The sequence below is a fragment of the Camelus ferus genome, chromosome 13 (assembly GCF_009834535.1).
Source record: "Camelus ferus isolate YT-003-E chromosome 13, BCGSAC_Cfer_1.0, whole genome shotgun sequence".
NCBI classification, from domain to species: domain Eukaryota; kingdom Metazoa; phylum Chordata; class Mammalia; order Artiodactyla; family Camelidae; genus Camelus; species Camelus ferus.
In genome coordinates, this window is record NC_045708.1 from 6699772 (window position 1) to 6712567 (window position 12796).

A 12796-nucleotide genomic window follows, 5' to 3' on the forward strand; every position below is an offset into this window, starting at 1 on the left:
CTTCGTATGTGGCAAAATCTGGAATTTCAAAATACTGTTATGTTGACTGCTCGGTTTACGTTTGTATATTATAAAATATTTGCATTCTTTATAGTACAGATTGGTGGTTGCCAGAGCTGGGTAGTGGGTGGTCAAAAGATACAAACTTCCAGATACAAGTCCTGGAGATGTAAAGTACTGCATGGGGAATACAGTTTACAATACTGTGTTGTATATTTGAAAGTTGCTAAGAGAATAATTCTTTAAAGTGTTCATTACAAGAAAAAAAAATTTAACTATGTGTGGTGACGGATGTTAACTGAATTTTTGGTGGTAATCATTTTGCAATATATACACATCAGATTATTACGCTGCACACCTAAAACTAACAAGATGTTAAGTTAATTACATGTACCTCAATTTAAAAATGTTGTACTCTTTCCCAGGATGGTTTCTTTTCATTGGCTCCAAAAGCCTTCCCAGTATTTGTATATGCACTTCAAAGTTTTCTTGGTCTCTCACCCATTTTTACTTTAAAATCTTGCCATTACTTTGAAACACACAAAAACAAATCAGAAACTCTCTAAAAAGACAAAGTAAACATGAAATGAAGCTCTACTTGTACTAGAGTTTTCTTCCAAACGGGCTTCCTTTGCGGAGGTGGAAGCGTATACGTAGAAAGGTTTTTCGAGCCGTGAGCAGTATGTTGGAGAATTCTCGCCTCAGACGGGAGACGTTTTCCGTTTTTTTTTATTTCATTTGGTTGGCATCTTGGAGTCAAGGCATTTGTGAGTGTCTAAAAAGGGGCGCCTGGGAACAACGGAGGCGCTGCGAGCCAGGGTCCGCGGGCGGGCGTCCCCTTCTGGCCAGTCTTTCCGGCGTCAGTGCCGGCGCTATACCCCACAGCCTCCGCCATCACCGCTCGCGCCGCCTTCCCGGGCGCCTACCTAGGCAGAGCCCGCCGCGCCCGAGCCCCGCGCCGTCGCCATGGCACCGCGCCGCCCCGCCCCCGCGCTCCGCCCGCCCGCCCGCCAGTCCGCGGCACCGCTCGCCCCTCCCCCAGCCCGCGCCGCTGCGGGGGAGAGGGTGGGGCGGGGGCGAGAGGAGACGCAGGCGAGAGGAAATCGGCGGCGCGACGCCCGCGGCCCATTGGCTGCCTCGTCCTGGGGCCAGAAGCCCCGCCTCTCTGGCCGGGTCACGTGATCCCTTTCAAAGATGGCCGCCCTGTTGTTTTGATGAATAATACTTGGTGGGGCGAGGGGGTAAGAGTAGGGGTGGAGGGGTAGGGGGATTCACTCTTCCAGCCAGAGCATCGCGAGTCCGGTCCTCCCCCACCCCCTTGCCCGGGCTCCAGCGTGGAGGCGGGGCGTGCCGGCCTGCTATAGGAGGGGAGGAGCTTCCCTCCTCAGTGCTGGGCTCTGCCTGGGCGGCTCTGGGGTCGCCTTACCTCGGGGTACCCACTCTGCAGTTGAACAGTTCCCGCCAGGGGCAAAGGGTAGGAAGGAGAGCAGGATCTGCTGGAGGAAGCGCAGCCGCCGCGCCACCACCACGAAGATACAGCAGGCTCCGAGCACGAGACGAGCTGGAGACCGAGCTCCCTAGTCTGGGTAACCTGGAAAGCAGAGGGTACTAAGTGGCGCCTTAAGATAACCCAGTGGCGGTCAAAGGAGGCTGCTCGCCGCGTAAGCAGCTGTAGGAGTCTCTGGGGCGATTGGACTGACCGACGCCAAGGCATTTCAGTGCCTCTCGTGTTCTTATTTTTTAACCTCTGACTATGCAATTCTGAAACCGCCCCCAGTCGGGGGGACCAGACAGCCCGATAGACACCTTCCACTCTCCTCCCGCCCTGGTCTCAAAGAACAGAAGGATCTCTCCCTAACGCCTTTCACCATTAAGAGGAAAGCGATGGAGGAGCTGAGCGCTGATGAGGTGAGGAGGTTGGGGGACACCTTGGGAGATTAGTTGGCAACTCTTTGGCGCTTTGGATAGGGATGATATTGCGCCAGTGGTGCCTGGCCTTTGGGCAAGAATGGAGATGACATGTTCCAGGAATAAAATGAGTCCCTTATAGGGTCTCCGATTATATTCTCTTCTATTCATTTGCTTTCTTTTTTCGTTCTGAACTCCATTTGTTTCTTTTAGAGTCTTCTAGGGTCTAAAGAAGAGGAGAGCATATTGAGGCTTTCATTCTTTTCTTCTGGGTATTTAAGCAAGGAGGGCTAGATTTACATCGAGTTGTGTGTGCGCGTGCGCGCGACTTACTGCAGCGATTTAAAGAATAATTTTGGATAGAATCAGAATATATGGGTGTATGTTTTTAAAGGATTTGAAATCCTAAGTATGTGTGGCCATTTCATTGTATAAGTTAATTAAACATTACGTATGTACTTCGGGGTGGCCTACGGCCAGGTTCTTTGATATTTAACAAAATCTGTATCTTCCCAATAGCTTAGTGAACTACAGGTAAATTCTAGAAATTTAGCAGACCACTAATGACTTCTGGCATACTTCCCTTTCATTCTGCGTTTTTCTAGTCTTTGTCTCTTTCAAACTTGTGTTTTGCTGTAGCAGACATTAAACAGGAAGCAAATGGAAGCAAATGACTTTGTAAACTCCCCTGTTATCATTTTTGAAAGGAATCTTACAGAGCCCCTTTTTGATGTTTTCAAGTTATTTAATAATAATCATGAAACAGTGGGATTTAAGGTACAAGGAATTTCCTGTGAATCTGTTGGCTTTTCCCTTTTTACAAATTGGGAGCTTAGCTTTAGGACCCCTGCTGGCCTCACTCTCTTCAGCCTACCTTCTGATGTATGTAAAACTTCCCCTACAGAATTGTGAAAGTAGTCGTCTATCAGGTTGGTTGTACTGTAACACTTCAGTGCTTCAATTTTAGGTACAGAGTAGTCAGTATGTTTACCTAGGGAGTAAAATTCTCCGGGGATGAGGCAGGCAAGTGGTAGGTTAAGGGTAACTAGGAAAGGAAGCAGATAATTTTGTTGGTTTTGATACCTGGCTGTTTGGAAAGTCGGGATTGCCCATTCTGTGTTACTGACTTTGTCTTCTAAATACATCAGTAATGTAATCTTAGATTAGAAGAATATTGAACAGTTTCATTCAGATTGGAACTATCAAGGGATCCCCTTAGAGGCACTTTGTTTCATGTAGTTTTTAAAAGTGTACCCCCTTTTTTCTTTAATTTTTTTCTTTAATATTAATTCTAATCAATCATTTCTCTTACAACAAGGACTTTTTTAGTACTCCTTTAGCTCCAGGACTTTTTTCCTTGACATTCTTTAAATTGTTCCTGGCTTAGAAGTTTTTACATACTTGAGTTTTCACCAAAAAAATGTTTTTCAAACTGTTAAAGCATACAGACCAGTTAAAGATCTGTGTAATTTGAACTGTGGCTCTTCGCTTTACCCAGTCCTTGAGGAAGATTTTCACTTTTTTTAACCATATAAGGAACAATTGTAATCATTGTGGAGGAGATAGACATTTGGGGGGATCAACAGAATATTAAAATAAATGTGAAAATACCCTAATATAAGATGAATATAAAATTATGTTCAACAAATTAGTTGGCCTGAACACAAAGGGACAGTTCCGTAACTAGTAATTTTACTCTCAGAAGAATCTAGAACAAATCTTTTTTCGAAAAAATCTCCTTAAGGATCTTTAAAAAAAAATTTATTTCCTTTAATCCTGGGATTAAGTGAGCAATTCTCTACAGAGACATTTCCAAAGCTTTTGCCTACATATTGTTACTCTGTTGGTGGAAACTTGTGTCACAGATACAGCAGGTGACATTCATTTGGTTAGAAAATAATACATTTATATTACTGAAAATTCAGACATACATCTCAGGGTGAAAACAGTCAAGACAGTGATCTTTCAATCTAAATTAGGAAACTAATTAAGGCAGAAGTTTATATTTTTGCAAAATGAAAACATGCGAGAACACAGTGCATGACAAATAGAGGTTGCTATAACCAGACTAGTAGCTTTAGAAAATTTTACATTATGGGTCCTTTTTGGTCCCTCTGAAAGATCACCTTGAATCCTTTTCCTCTCTTGTGCTTTCTAAGTAGATTAACTCCTTAACTTCATTGCTGTTTATATAGCACATTACAGTAAGTTGTTTGCTCTACAGAGCAGATCCATGACTAAGTTAATTCTCTTAGGGAACCTACATTCCAAGGCATCATTATTTACATTACATTCATTCTGTGCCCTGCTTATGTGCTGTTTTTTTATATACCAAAATGATGCTGTGAGTAGGGCAGGTATTTTAAACCTGTTTTCAACTGTGGTGGTGATGCATTTGCATTGAAATTATTTGCTTTTCCCCTTTTCTCTCGTTTTTCCCCTCAAAATCTTCTGGATGACCTAATTCATCTTCAGAAGGGCTGACTGGGATGCAGGGTGTGATAAGGGTTGTAGAAGAATGTTGTCTTCCTTCCCAAATACAGACTACGTGACCTTGGACTTTTTAGCAGGTTCTTTCAATGGAAAGTGACGGACATTAATTAACAGCCTTAGAAGCCTGCTCTGTGCCGGCACTTTACAACCATGGTCTCATTTGATAGAACAGTGCAGTCAAGCAGGTTCTTAAATTTTGTTTTATAGGTAAAGCAACGGAGATTTAGGTTAATTAACTTAACCTTAGTGACCTGGCTTAGAAATGGCCAAATTGGAATTCAAACCCAGGGTTCCTGATCTAAAAGCCCTTTTTTTTTTTTTACTACATTTTACTGTTTAACAACTGGCAATAAATTCACCACAGCTTCTATCTAAATATCCTACCAACATGCTTGATCTGCATAGTTTTTCTGTAGAAGTGTTGTGTTTTCATGAATTCATTCATGATGTGATCAAGATTATAGTCTTTGGTGCTGCTCTTATCCAGCCCTCCAAAATCATTCACTCAACAAACTTTTTTTTTTTTTTTAAAAGATGCTGTGTATCCTCAGCAATGTGTTAGGTAGGTTAGGAGAAACAAAGTCCTTTTTCTTAAAGAAATTATTTAACTGGGATTGGGGGATGGGTAGAGGTAGAAATAGCTAAGTATCAACATGGGGTGCTAAGTTACAACATGGGGTGCTAAGTGCTGTTGTAGAGGTGAGCACAAGACATTAAGAAGAACAAGAAGGAACCCCTGGTGGAGTAGTGTCTTAGTGAAGGCTTTCAAGAAAAGTGACGCTTCTGCTGAGCTGTGGTTGTCAGGCTCCTGGGACAGACTGAAAGTGGGGAGGTCAGGGAACCCTAAGAAGTAGTGGGACAGGAGACAGGATTTGCCTGGGGGAGTGGCTGCAGGTAGGCAGGCACCAGATCTCAGGGTTTTCAGAAATTGCTTCTGGGTTTGAACTTTCTCAGTAAGACTGTAAGAAGCCTTTGAGGGATTTTAGGGGATTAGAAAGATGACTGGCAAGGGTGTGGAAGGTGGATTGGAAGAAGGTGGCTGCAGGCCTGGAGACAAGTTAGGAGACTACTGTTTGTGTCCGGAGCAAGGCAGTGGCGTCCGAATTAAGGCATTGGCGTCCGAATTAAGGCATTGGCAGTGGGAATGGAGGAGGGCAGACACCAGAAATATTGAGGATCTAACTTAACCTGCTTCTCATCATCAGTTTGATGTGAAGGAGGTGGAGGCAGGGGAGGAAGAAAGAAAAAGATGACTCCTTGGTTTCTAGTTTGGAAGGATGGATTGGAGGAGAGAGAAGGAGTTCCAGACAAGGAGCAGATTTTAGAGAAAACAGAGTAAGTTCGTTTGGACCACTGAAAGATGAGCCAACATACAGGCCCCCATCCCTGGCCTTTCTTCTCTAACATCTCCATCTCTTTGATCTTTTCTTTCTTTGTAACAGACATCAGGACCTAAGCTCACTTTTTTCCCAGTAAATAATTGCTACCACTCACTTTCTAACTAGGAGTCTTCTAACTTGAGCAAGCCTGGTAGGAGAGTGGGATGTTGCCTCCCAGGCTCCATCTCCCCTCCTTTTTGTTAATTTTAGCCAAGAAACAGAGAATGGTAATGATGTTAGCTGGTATTTATTAAGCTCTTAATATATGTTAAGCACTTAACTTGCGCAGCAAGGTTGGTGTTAATGTCTCCATTTTACAGATAAGAAAATTGAGGCTAATAGAAATTAGATAACGTTGCCAAAAGGTACACAACAAGAAAGTGGTAGGACCTGGATTCTAATGCAGAGTCTGATTCCAGAATTCTTCATCCCTTTCCTAAACTATCTCCAAAATAAGAATAATCTGAGCAAGTTGGAATAGTTACAGCATTTTCATTGTTCCTTTTGAGATGGGAAGTGGAGGCCCTGGTTATAAGAGAGGGGCTCATCAAAGAGCCCTCTGCTCTTTCTGGGGAACAGGACAGAAAGACTTCTGACGAGGGGCCCTTGGCTCTTCAGGCCGTTGCTTGGTGTAGGGTGGTTTTCCTCACGAAGTACTTGCAGTGTGTCTAGGCGGAGATGTCCTCCTGTAGCAGCTCATTCAGTGATAGTGTTTATTGCTGCGTGGCAGACATCATGTGAGCCTTGCTTGCATGGCGCTCTGTTCTCGTGGGAGGAGACATGGTAAACAAATATACACACGTAAGATGTGATTTGGTGATAAGAACCATGAAGAAAGTAAAATAGGCTATAAAGGGATGGAGAGCAATGGGGGTTTGAGGAGTGTGTGCAATTTTAGGAGGTGGCTTTTAGAAAGAGATTTAAAAGATGGCAGGGTAGGGGAAGAGTATGGCTCAGTGGCAGAGTGCATGCCTAGCATGTATGAGGTCCTGAGTTCAATCCCCAGTACCTCCATTAAAGATAAATAAATAAAAACCTGATTACCTCCCCCCCAAAATTAAAAAAAAGTAAATTTAAAGGATGGCAGAGAGCCGTCTGTGGGGAAGAGTGTACCCAGGAACAGGGAACAGCAGGGTTGGGGCACATACCTGGCCTGCTCCAGGAACAGCGAGGAGGCCAAGTGTTGTTGGAGCCTGCCACACCGGGTACAGTGGCAGGAGATGAAGTCATTCATTCATTCAGCAAAAATTTACCGAGTTCTTATAACTGGGTTTCAGTCAATTCTGAGGTGTTTCCTCTGCCTTTTTTTCCCTTCACATTTTACCATTTTTGAAATGGGGATGCTTCTTGGTGTAATCACAGTTGGCCAGGTGGCAATTGTGACATAGTTGTCATTTTCTGTCTATGTGCAAACCTGGTTATACCTGGTCATATTGTTGTACCTTCAGTTGAGTGCTGTGCTTGGTAAATTTAGTTGTCGTTTTAAATGCCTTAAAAAATTACACTTTAATCAGCAATGAAAGCAGATGTTAGTTTGTATGGTACATGGAAACGGCAGTGAAGTCTTAATTTGATATTAGAGAAGAAAATGTTAAAAGAATGACCACAATTTCATGTTTTACTGCAAAGCGACAACCAAGTACATTAGGGAGTTGTAGAAAGGCAGAAATCTGTAACTCTACGAAGCTGTGTCACATTTTGAAATTGAATACGACTAGAAGGGTTGCCTTTTACACCCAGGCAAATGCAAGTGCAGGTCAGCGACGCTCCACATTCTCAGAAAGAAATTTCAAAGCAACGAGACGCTTGTGTAACTGATTACTGCTCTGTTCTGATCTATCGTTAAGCATGTTGTTGTGGTTTAAGGGGCAGTATTTTTTTTTCCCTGGTGGTGCAAAAAATAATGGTGCAGCTTATAGTCAGTGACATCTTGTACTTGATGACATACGGTATATGCCCAGCATCGTTCTAGATTATGAGGGTACACCAGTGAACAATACAGGCAGAAATCCCTGCCTTCATGGGGCCGACATTCTGACTTATGTTTTAAAAGAATCATCGTGGCCTGCTGTGAAGAGAATACATAAAGGGGGGAAGAGTGAAAGTGGAAAGGATAGGAGGCCAGTATAGGAGTCCTAGGACCAAGGTTAGTGGTGGAGAAAGTGAGCAGAGGTCAGATAGTGGAAGGTCAGATACTTTGTAGGTGGAGCTGATAGGACTGGGTGATGGGGTGGACGTGGGCTATGAAAACGTGGAGTCAGGAATGGCCGTGTGAGTTGGGATGTCATCGGGTGGGCCGCTGTAACAGAGCGACATGGAATAGCAGCTGCTTAAACCAGGTAGTTGTTTTTTTCTCTCTGAACAGAAGTCTGGATAGGAGGCTGGGGCTGCTGTGGCAGCCCTGTACTCATTAGGGGCCCAGATGCCTTCTGTCCTATTGTACCAACTTTCCTAACATATGGCTTCCATCTTTTGGTCCATGGACATCTGCATTCTAGCCAGAGGGAAGAGAGGAGAGGGGAAGGAGAAGTCATGTTCCTCGTTAATGGCATAGCTTGGAAGTTGCATGGATCCCTTCTGCTCGCCTCCCATTGGCCAGGACCTAAGTCACGTGGCCACAGCTCCTTGCTTGGAAGCTGAGAAACACCGTTCTTGCTGGGTAGCCATATGCTCAGCTGACAGTTCTCTCATGTTAGGAGGGTGAATAGTCTAGGCCTTTCTGTCCAAACCCTTCTTCCGAAATCTAAAACACTCCTTCTAAGGAGGCAGCCCTCAATCACCTTCAGAGTCCAGAATCTCCTGGTGAGATACCATTCAGGAACCTTTAGATTAAAGTACAAGTTATCTGCTGCTCCCTCGACCCCCGGCCCTGCCCCACGAGCTGTGATGGAGTGGGATGGAATCTTGGAAATAAGAACTGCCATTTGGAAAAGGGAAGAGTGGGGAATACAGATCCCTCACTGGTCCATGGCCGTCGTCAGCTCCTGCCAGGCTGCGTTAGGGGGGCTTCCTGCCTCAGCAGTGGTGGGAGTTCCTACCTCAGTCCGTTTAGCAGCCCTTGTTTGTGCTTTCTTGGGGGAACCCCCACCCCCCTATCCCGGGCCCTTTCTGTGGCAGTTTTTCAGTGTCTGTTTTCCTCTTCCCGGGACTAAAGTGTCTCCAGCTTGTTTCCTTCGGGAGCCTGAAGGAGTTGACGTTTTCAGCCCTACTTGGTCCCCAAGTTTTACGAGACTCTGAGTAAACTTAGACTGTATACTGTGGACACGCCTTAGGCAGACCTATGTTCCCTTTTATCTCTGCATGCAAATCGGCAAGCTGTAGCTTGAGTCTGTCTCATTCTTGTGGGACTTCTTGCTTCAAGTGGCAGGAAGCCAGTAAGCACCCAAATTCTGAATTGTTCAACCAGTTCCCCTAGAATTACAGGCTGTGTAGGCATGCAGGGTATTTTCTAAGGTCACAGGTTTCACTAGATTTTTTATTGTTGCCTAGCAAGGATTGCCAGCCTGCCATCCTGCAATGTCTGCCCGTGCTGACCCCTAAGCCACCACCACATATTTATGTTCTATTTAGGTTGATTACTTCCAGATTCCAAATTCTGTATGTTTGTTAGGATATTAGTTTGGTTGCTGCAGCAAAGAGATCCAAACTAATAATGGCTCAAACAAGATGGAAGCTAATTTTTCTTTCTTTTTGGGGGGCGGGTAATTAGGTTTATTTATTTGTTTACTTTTGGATGAGGTACTGGGGATTGAACCCAGGAACTTATACATGCTAAGCACACACTTGAGCCATATCTTCCCCACTAATTTTTCTTCAGTAAAAATCTGGGTATGTGGTTGAGAGCTGGTTTAGTAATTCCATGACTACTAGGGAGCCAGACACATTCTATGTAGTGCTCTGTTATCCTCAGTATAAGGCATCTAGCTTGTAGTCCAAGATGGCTGCTCCAGCACCTACGCATATGTCTACATTCCAGACCTCAGGGAGGGACTAAAGGGAAGGAGGAAGGGCGTGTCCCTGTCCATTGAGGGCATGAGCAAAAGGTGTCACATCATTGCTTACATCTTTTTGGTCAGAGCTTAGTCACATGGTCACAAGCAAACACAAGGGTGGCTAAATGTATATTAGGGGGCAACTAGCTACCTCAACCACAGTGATACCAAGAGTTCTAGCCTACACAGCTTGAAAAATGGAGTTGTGGTATACTGTGGTGGGGAAAATTGAAAGAAAATTAGAGGGAGAAATTAAATTGTCTGTTTTGATCATATTCTGGCTATATGGCTTATTATTTATCCACTTGGAGATATTAAGTAGGTTGTTGGATATATGTTGGGCTTGCAGTTCAGGAAGGAGGTTGGAGTTGGGGATACCAGTCAGGAAGTTGTCAGTATATTTATAATCACAAGCATGGACAGATGACCTAGGGAGTGAGCGTAAATAGAGAAGAGAGGAGGACAGAGATCTGAACCTTGAGCCACTCTGGCATTTAGAGATGGGGGGATAAAGAGGACCCAGAAGAGTACTGATAAGGGACAGCCCCTGAGGTCAAAGGAAGGACAAGAGAGAGTGGAGTCCTGGCATCCAAGAGAAGAACGTGTTCATGATGGAAGGGAGTGTTCAACTCTGTTGAACGTCAGTAAAGTAGAAGACCAAGACTTGCTGATGGGGTTTGGCAACGCGGTCATTAGCGACCTTGACAAGACTAATTTCATTGCTGACTGGAATAGATTCAGGACAGGATGGGAGGAGAGAATACATAGCTCGGGAGTGAGGCATCGGCCCCAGGGATATAATGGGGAGCATCTGCAGACTGTGGGAGCCATGGGGTTAAGAAGTGGGAAGAAAATATTTGGTAAACATATTCTTTTAAATCTTTTACCATTTCCTGTCGTGATCACTAATTCCTTTATTCATTCAGTGAATTTATTTATTCACTCTCCTTTCTTTCCCCAAGGTAGGAGGTAAAGGGATGGAGGGAGATTTGTATATTATCCTAGCAGGGTGTTTTTGGGCCTGACACCTTCCATGTGTAAATTTTGAACCATAATCTGGGGAACACTGGATCATATTACGGTTTAATTTTTAAAACATTTAAGAACATGTAGCAGATATATACATGGTAAAATGTTAGCTCTGTTTGTTTAGTTGCAACAAATATACGTGGGATGTTTACTGTCTGCTAGGTATTGAGTGGTACACATGGTCTACAGGCATATCATCTCGAACATGAATAAGACCTGGTCTTGACCTTCAGTGAGCTTATACTCGGTGAGGGGGAGACAGGAACACAGCCAGCTAGAGTTTAAGTGCTAAAATAAAGGAATACAGTTGATGGAGCCGTCAGTTCTGACTGAGGAAATCTAGGAAGGGCTTGTGGAGGATTTGAGTCTGTCCTTAAAGAAGATCAGAATTTTTGACATTTAGAGAAATCTGGGGTGAGGATAAATATTTCAATTATTTCTTACCGTGGGAAAGCTCTTGTTACATTCACTCTTTTGAAATCGATTGTAAAAATATTAGAACCATTGAAGAAAAATTGAAGATGGTGAAAAATCTCTGATACTGGTGAGTGTTTGTTGATCTGAAAAGTTTTGCAATGCAATTATCAGGCACAGCCAAATGTGTAACCCCAAATGCTCCTCAACCACAGAGAAGAGTCAGCAGAGGCGGAAGGAGGAGGATTTGAAGAGAAATAGGAAGAATGGGAAAAGGTGTTTCATTAAAATTACTTCTCCTATCCTGATGTTAATCACGCTGCACTGGACTGTCTATTTGCTTGGTGTATCTCCGACTTCAAGGGAAGCACCCAGCTATTCTTGTTCACTGTTTTTTATTCAACTCTTAGCTCAGGGCTTGGCACAGAGTGCCCCACAACAAATATTTGTTGAGTGCATGAACTGAATACAAGATGTCTTTCTGTGACTCCCAGATTCTTGTGTTGCAATAGTTTTTGTTGTTGTTGCTAAATTACGTTGCATTAGTGGGCTTAAGATAAGCACTTGAAAGAAACCTGATTATCAGGGTTGTAATTCAGAGTCGGATGTACCTGGGTTTTAGGTGGACTAACCATTTGGATGACCTAGGGCAAAATACTTTCTGAGTCTCAGTTTCCTCACCTGTAAAATGGGGGTCTGCATACCTGCCCATGGCATTGTTCTTCATGTGAATTGCACTGATATGTAAAGTGCCTAGCGCAGTGCTCTGGCAAAGTTCCTGGGACATAGTAGCTCTCTTTTCCAGATTGAATTGTACATAATTAGAATTTTAGTTGGTGCCCATATAACATCTAACGAGCCCTTTGCGTGTACTAATACCAAGAGCATAAAAGGTCTCTTCGTGGTTAAGGCAGTGAATTGGCTGAGGCTTGTGTGAAAGGTTGGGTTAGAGTCCTCTCCCCCACCCCTTCAACTTCCTAAAGTCTTTTCTCACCCAGGGGCATCTTTTGTGTGAAGCCACACTGTTATATCACTTGTCACATACCTCCTCCTCCCTTTTTCAAAAATCTGGAGTGATCAGGTGGCCTGAATGTACCAAGAGGGTGAGGGTGAAGGAGGGGCAAGGAGGTCTGTAAGGAAGGAAACTGTGCAGACAGGAGAGCTGAGTAGTCCCAGGAGACACATGCTGGACCTCAGGACCACAAGACAAACCCGAGATGACTCAGCCTGTTCAAATCAGATGACTTGTTTTGTCTTCTGAAGGGCCAGTCCGCTCCCGCAGGGCTGAGGAAGGGGAATCTCTGAATGGGATGTCATTGTGTGAACTGCTTACCAGCTGCTGTATCTTTAGCATCATTTGAAGACAGTAGTCAGGCTGGGCAAAGAGGTACCTTTTGGGTCCTCGTATTGAGAATGTCCGGCCGTGACTTAATTAGCTTTCTAATTAAACATTGTGACATGTATTCAATCCACATTGTTTCTTTGTTCCCTGTCAGTGTATGGTATAGATTCTAGATGTGTAATAGTGTCATGGTAATTTAATTAATTAACTTTTCTGCCTAGATGAGCTAGCACCTTGTT

The 12796-nt window shown here is 44.0% G+C and overlaps 1 protein-coding gene across 3 annotated transcripts in view; it reads left to right on the forward strand.

The window, feature by feature from the left end:
* The first annotated feature begins 1264 nt into the window (after window positions 1–1264).
* Window positions 1265–12796, forward strand: part of UBE4B (ubiquitination factor E4B) — a 109033-nt gene continuing 97501 nt past the window's right edge. Inside the window, exon 1 of one of the 3 annotated variants that reach the window (XM_032495154.1) lies at window positions 1265–1908. In XM_032495154.1, the coding sequence (XP_032351045.1) occupies window positions 1885–1908 (24 nt within the window). In that variant the 5' untranslated portion in view covers window positions 1265–1884. The remainder of the gene's footprint in view (window positions 1909–12796) is intronic. The other 2 variants (XM_006179901.3, XM_006179899.3) reach the window with 2 other exon arrangements.